General features: G+C 56.6%; 1 protein-coding gene across 2 annotated transcripts in view; it reads right to left on the bottom strand.

The window, feature by feature from the left end:
- Nucleotides 1-211: 211 nt before the first annotated feature.
- Nucleotides 212-6,992, bottom strand: part of STIMATE (STIM activating enhancer) — a 50,562-nt gene continuing 43,781 nt past the window's right edge. The window contains exons 6-9 of one of the 2 annotated variants that reach the window (XR_003612503.2): nucleotides 6,408-6,485; nucleotides 5,552-5,701; nucleotides 3,908-4,094; nucleotides 3,690-3,778 (exon numbers count right to left, since the gene is read on the bottom strand). Coding sequence is in view for 1 of the 2 variants with exons in the window: in XM_028124486.2 (XP_027980287.1) it covers nucleotides 3,662-3,778; nucleotides 5,552-5,701; nucleotides 6,408-6,485 (345 nt within the window). In the remaining variant the exon portion in view is untranslated. Of the gene's footprint in view, nucleotides 3,779-3,907; nucleotides 4,095-5,551; nucleotides 5,702-6,407; nucleotides 6,486-6,992 lie in introns of both variants that reach the window. The other variant, XM_028124486.2, reaches the window with a different exon arrangement.

Below are 6,992 nucleotides of genomic sequence, written 5' to 3'. Positions count from 1 at the left end.
GAGTGGAGGGAGAAGCAGGCTCTCCGCTGAGCAGGGAGCCTGACACGAGGCTCGATCCCAGGACCCTGGATCAACCTGAGCCGAAGGCAGCCGCTTAACCGACTGAGCCACCCAGGCGCCCCTGGGGAGAACCTTGTAACTTGCTGGGGAAATTTGCTTGACCCCACTAAGCTGTTTTAGCTCTAAAGAACACACAACCAACAACCACATGTGATGGTTTCTTTTAAAAAAAAAAAAACTGTATTAAGATGTGAAACTTTATTGTAAACCATTTTACAATGTAAGTACATCGTCTTCCCTTTCATTTCAAAAATGTCTTTCTGTGAATCTTACCACCACTGATGAAACACCCCCACCGGAAGGGCAGTGGAAATAGGCCATGGTTTTCTCACACAGTTCTGAGTTCTAACAAACATCATGAAAAGAGAGCTCAAATGACACCCACCCAGCCAGGAGCTCAAGGTGCTGATGGCCGTTGGACCAGAAGTCCCTCACCCAGAGCAAAGCCCTTCAGTGCTGCCAGTGTTTCACAGGGTGAAACAGAGAGCTCTCCACTCCTGGCTGGAAGTGTGTGCAACTTCTAAAAGCCAGCCCTGCACCCTATAAGGGGGCTGTTTTGGCCAATGAGAAGTTCCCAGAGCCTTCTATGTTGGCTTGGCGGCAAAAAGTCCAGTGAGTTGTTGTCTGGACGGCAGAGTGGGCTCCTGGGCGCCTTCCGATGGGGACTCTGGACTACAGGCTACAGGACTAGATTGCCTAGGATTTGAGCCTTTACAGGTTTTCCCTTTAAAGGCATGACAGTCAACAGTCGCCTAGGACTCTCTGTTGCCAAGAAGGGGCGCGAGTTAAAGCTTGAGGCAGGAGGCCACCAGCGTGCCTGAGGGCTAACTGATGGGCCACAGGCCTTTACCTCGAAGGTCTTCTGAGCAGACCAAGAAGCCCCTGCTGCCCGAGATCTCACCAACATCCCCCCTTGCCATTGTCAACACCCCACTGACAGCAAAAGGAAATAAGGCTAACAATGATTCCTTCCATTCAGACACGAGAGTTCTACCTCATCAGGTTATTTCCATTAGGTACAAGAAACTTGTTCATGACCCTGACTTACAAGCTTCCATCACGGGTGCCTTGGCCTAGGCCCACAGCCGCACAGATCGGATGGGTAGCACACAATATCCAGTTGGTGTCCCATGGTTTCTCAAGCACTGTGACACTTGCCATAGGGCCGGGTAAGGAGCTGTACCTTGTAAGGCACCTCAGGGCAGGTGGTAAGGAGACTCATCTCAGAGAGGGGGGACAGCTCAGGAGAAGGTTCTGACCACGGCCCTCTACAGCTGGTCTCTTGGGACAATGCAGCACAGAAAAACCCCCGGTGACTGCAGAAAACACTTCAGGGAATACAAACTGTGTGTGTGTCTGTGTGTGTGTGCACATGAGCACGTGCTCATGTGCACACACACACACACACGCGAAGGGAAAGGAAGGCCAAACCTGCGAGGCCATGCTGTCCAGTCCCACACACCACAAGGCTCTCTGCGATTAGACACCCATCCCCTGGTCAGCCAGCTCCACGACCGTGGCTCAGAGACTAAAGCCCTTACTGAAATTCAGGATACAAGGAAAAACCACCCCTCACTAGCCACCACTTTGCTCCCCAAACCCACTGCCCAGCAGGCACTGGGCCAGGCCTTGAGATGAGCAGATTGTCCGAGGCCTATATAAGCCCGACTTTCCACCTTCCAGGGACGGTGGCTGCCCACCTGCTGCGCCTGGAGCTCAGGACTGAAAGCACAGCTCTGATGCTGGGCTCAGGAAGGTGCAGGAAAACAGCAGCAGGCACAGGCTGTTCATACAAAATGAAAACAGGAGGGAAAAGTTTGGAGAGCCAGCAATGCCACGAGGGGCTGACATGTAGCAGGCACAACGTCAGTTCTGGATGCAGCCTCGCCTCCTGCTGCAGACAGCCCTGCTCGCAGAGCAGACACCCGGGGGCAGCGACAGGGCCTGGCTCCTTCCAGCCCCCTGGCTCCAGACTCCCAGGGGCAGAAGGGTGCGATTGTGAGAGGGAAGGCAGGCCCAGCTTAACAGCCTGGCTCCCAGGCCACAATTCACACCCAATCTACGTAAGGGCAGCACGTTTGTATGTAGGTCTAAAAGGAAGGTTCTGGGCCAGGTGGCCTCCCTGCACCTGTCTCACTTCTAGCTTGCACCTGAGCGGGCAGTTTTCCGTTCCTTAACTTCTGTGGCTGCCTCTGGGCTACGACAAAACACGGGCCACCCCACCATGCTGTTCCCACAGCAGGGCGAGTGCTCAGGCCAACCCACTCCGCTGTGGTCAGCAGACGCCCAAAGCTACAGGGGCCTGGGGCCATGCTGAGGAGTGAGGGCCACTCCCCAGGGAGGGGATCCAGGCTTCGAAGCATCTCCCCTGCCCGTGGATGCAGACAGCGAGCTCTCGCACCTCGACCCGCGCCATCTCTGGCTGCCCTGCCGCTTTGAGGCCGTGAAAAACAGGATCGCCCGGTCGGGCAGGCGCTCCTCAGACTGTTGTGCAAAACAGGGGGACAACACCAAGACGACAGACAGACGGCGGCCCGAGAGGAGTTCCTGGGGCTGGTCCAGCAGCTGGTTCCAAAGGCTCTACCTTGCACTGGAGGCAGTGAACACAGGGCTGGTTTCGATGGTTTCAGCTGCTCTAGACACAGACCTCTAGACTCTGCTCTTGGCCACGTTTAACTAAGACCTCTAAACTGGCAGCAGAAAGCCAAGCAGCTGGACCCACGTGCCCCTGGCCCCAGACTGGCCTTCGGACCAGCTGCCTCCCCGCTCAGGCCCGGCCTTTACAGAGCCATTGGGTTTGTCCCTTTTGGACAAGGGCTCCTCTCCCTTCCCGCCAGGACCATTCACCTCATCTCGTCGCAGATTACCTAAAAATATCCCGAATAAAAAAACTCCCGACTTCTTCTTCCCGCCAGTTCACATCCCACGAAAGGCAGACAAACCCATTTCTTTGGGGATTAAAAAGTTTTTAAATACAATAGTATGAAAATATAACTTAAAAATATAAAAGTCAACAGCATACGGAAGACTTAAAAATCTATGTTTTGCTCATTAGTCCCTTAGGAAATAAACACATACTCAAAAAACATTAACACTGTGACAGCTCATAAAACCGGCTTTAGAAATCAGTAGTTACAAAGCCATTTGGAGTAAGAAAGCATTGCGGTTCCAACTTGGTCAATGAGTGACTTTTAGCCCAAAACGTGTTACGTCCTCACGCTCCCAGAGCCTTGGGGAAAGGCTCTACCCAGTCTGTGTGCGTGTCAGTTTTCCTCCTCAAGGCCACCCAGCCAGACACAGGACGGGGCTTCGGGGTCCCTGGCAACACTGTTTGGGACAATGACAGACACACAAAACGCCTCGCTTGCATATTTGGTCAGTGTTTGTAGTGCAACTGAGTGGGGACCTCTGGCTGCCTGGGGCCCCTCGGCGCTGGCCCGGCCCCCCTCTGGTAAGTGACAGCGGTCTGGGAGCGGGTGGGGACAGCGAGGGGACTGGAGGTAGAAGAGGCGGGGCAGAGAGGAAGGAAGGAAGGGCACTGCGGAGCGACCGCCTGCTGACCTGGCGGGGCCCCCACACCTGACCCCAGCACAGGAGCGCGTCAGACAGGCAGCCCGAAGCGGTGCTTCTTTTTCTTCGCAGGCTTCAGGGGGGTCAGTCGGCGCAGGTCCTCCTCCACGTCAGACTCCTCCATCTCGTCGTCGGCGGAGATCAGGATCTGGGGCAGTGGAGAGGCATGGCCTGAGTCACCACCGGCTGGGCCTTCTTCCTCTGCCCTCCCTGCACCCCGGCAACCGGGGTGCTACCCCGTCTAGAAAGCCCCGAGACCACCGCAGACGTCACTTACTCCCAGTGTATTCACGGGCTCCTGAAGCCAGCGCCGAGCGGACATGGCCGCCCCTCGCTTCTGCAGCCAACCTCCAGCTGGGACGGAACCCCGGTCAGAGCAAACTCGGCAAGGACCCCCACCCTAAGGTCATCCTGGCAAAGAAGCCCAATCTGGACACAGGCCGTCCCAGGTCCTGGAAGGTGCCCTACAGACAGCAGAAGCAAACTGAAAAGTCCCCTCAAAAGGAAAAGAGAACCTCTGTGGAGCACACACGAGGCCGACCGCGCTCCGTGCACTGAACCCACTCTGCAGCTCGCGCAGACAAGTGCGAGCCCTGCACTTTCCTGAGTGTCTGGAATGACCCCGCCGTGGAGCAAGGGCATCCAGGCAAACAGTCCCTTCCTACCCACCTGCCACGCCGCCTGCTGGCTCCTCAGGCCTCTGGGCACCAGGGAAGCATGGGGACACAGGGCACCATAAGCTCATTCTCTCCCGGGGCAGGACAGCTGCGTCGTCTCTCCCTGGAGCACTTCCCTCGGGGGGAGTCCCTGAGTAGACCTTCTCTCTGGCTCCCTACGGCCCATCCAGGCATGCCCCCATCACCAAGCACCTTGCCCGTCTGGCTGAGACCTTCGCCTGCACCTCATTCCATCCTACCCTACGGGACACATGCTGCTCTGGCCATAAGGGGTTTCGTGTGACCCAGAGGCCACCCCCCGTGACCACGACTGCTCCTGAGTGGTTGCTTCTGCCTGTAGTGCTGCTTGTCATTCATCTAACGTTACTCAGGCTCTTACGACAGGACAGGCCCCGTGCCAGATCCTAGGGACACCTAGAGAAAATACGGGCTTACCCTCTACCCTGCTCTTCTAGCCAGCTTTCAAAACTCCCTCCAGGATGCCCCCAGGAGTTAAACAGACCTACCCAGGGCGCTCACGGGCCTTTGTGAATGCCTCAGTGTCAGAAGGATCACATCGTCTTAGAAGGAGCTCTTCAGACATTCACCTTCACCTCATGCAGCCTGAAGGTCTCTCGGGGAAGACACTTCTGCAGCCCTACCCTCACTGCGGAGCTGGGCACGCTGAGAAAGCTGACGAGGCCTCTCAGGAGGCAGCCCTGGCCTCACCCCGCAGCACGCAGAGGTGCAGGCTGCCCAGAAGCATCACTTTGCCTCCATGCTCCTATTTATGACCACCAGTCTCCCAGAAGTCCAAACCTTTAAACCTAGGAAACCTGACAGTGAGGGGAGGGGAGGTTCCCCGGAAGGTCTGGCTACCCCTATGTTTTAGAAGTTTCTAGTGGGCTTAGCCAACACCTCTGCTGCTCTGCAGTGGTGGGCAGGGATTGAAACATCTTAATGCTTAAAGGTCAACGATCAGGCCCATGAGAGTCCTTGCCAGCTTCCCTGGAACAAGGCAGCCCCTCCCTTCCCTGTCTTCCTCCGCTGGCAGAGGTCCAGACTGTCGGAGGTGAGCTCCCGCCACCCCGTCGGGCGCTCCACCTCCCTGCCGTGGGAAGGCCAGGGGCCGCAGGAAAGGGTCCTTGCTGGATAGAGGCTGTCAGCCTCTTCTTCCTCCCCCTGGCCAGGGCTGGGAAGACCAGATGCAAACGGAGGCCAGGGACCTCCTCGGGACGGGGCGCGGCATGAGGGCTCGGCCCTACCTCGGACTCTGACTCTTCGTGGGACGCAGCCCTTCGGTAGCGGACCTTGCTCCCGTCCCTCGAGTCCTGGTTGGCTCCCCTTTCTTCTAGTTTAGCTTTCGTCCTCCCCTTTCTCATGAGGAAATTGTCCACTACCCAAAACATCAAAGCCTGTGGGGAGGAAACGTGCATGTTACTCTGGGATAAGCCTTCTGTCGAAGCACAGCAGACCCCATTGCCCTCCCTCCCACCTGCTCCAGATTACACCGCCCGGAACAAGGGGCAGAAAAGCCTCCTCCAGTCCCCCAGCTCTCTCACAAGCGTACGAAGAGATTCCCACCCTCCACAGCCTGTGCTTCTGCTTTCTTATCAGGCAGCCAGCAAGACAACCCTGGCCCTCTTCACCCTGAGTGCTGGTAACTGATGGGGACTAGCTGCTGGCAAGGTTTCTGGGCTGAGAGGCTGGCCCGTCCACTCTGCCACGACTGTCAGCCCCAGGCAACTTTATTGTTCCTTCTATTTCCTAACTTCTAGCCAGTGTGCTCATGAGTCTCTCTTGGAGCTCTGGGGTCAGGGATAACACAGGGGTGAATTTCTAACATCCTGATCTAGAAGTTGCTCGTTGTGCAAGTGGAGGGCCTCCTGGGCGGGAGGTCCCCTGGCAGGGAGGGCAAGACAAAGTTCCCAGGACCCTTCCTCTTGCACGGGGAGCCTGGATCAGGGACCTGCCTGCCGAGGAAGCAATCCTGCCATTTCCAGGTCTGGGGTGGGGAGGGGCCTGGAGGCTGTAAGGGGCTTTGTCTGTCAGACTCGGAACTGTGAACGGGACACTGGAAGGCAGAGAGCACATGGGGGTAAAATGCAACATGGCACTGACATTGACAAAGAAGGGGACGATCAGCATGACGATGGCCAGTTTCAGGTCTGGGTTTTCAATGGGATTCAATAGGGCCACCTGTAAAGAGAAGCAGACTCTGTGAGGTAGGGAGAGACCACAGAGAAGGCGCCTGGGGAAAGGGGGGTAATACAGTCACACATCACCCATGGGGCCCTGAGCAGGGTGGCTTAGCTTAGACGACACTCCCCCGAGAACTCTGATGGGAACAGTGCCTCACACCGAGGGCTGCATGTGTCTGTCCCTAGGTGTGACTGCTAACAAGGGACAGACCCCCCGGAGAGCACTTGGAGCAGTTAGGGCTTTAGCAGCTTTCCCAGTGCTGTGGACTTGGGAAACACAGTGGGCTTACAACCACCGAGCCGAGTAGGGCTCACACACCAGGAGGCACGGAGGGTGGGGGTGGTGGGGCTTCGGGGAGCTGGAGGGAATGAGGTCGGTGGATGCTCATTACAGACACTAGCAATGGGACGCCAGGCCACTTCCTAACAGAAATCCTGCACCCCAACCACCTCCTGAAGGACAACAGCTCTGAAAAGCCTTGGTTTATTTTCCTGAAAAATAAAA

The sequence above is a fragment of the Eumetopias jubatus genome, unplaced genomic scaffold, assembly GCF_037043125.1.
Source record: "Eumetopias jubatus isolate StellerSeaLion01/CBP00866 unplaced genomic scaffold, mEumJub1_p1.0 scaffold_1, whole genome shotgun sequence".
Taxonomy (NCBI): Eukaryota; Metazoa; Chordata; class Mammalia; order Carnivora; family Otariidae; genus Eumetopias; species Eumetopias jubatus.
This window is presented reverse-complemented; position numbering and strand designations above follow the sequence as displayed.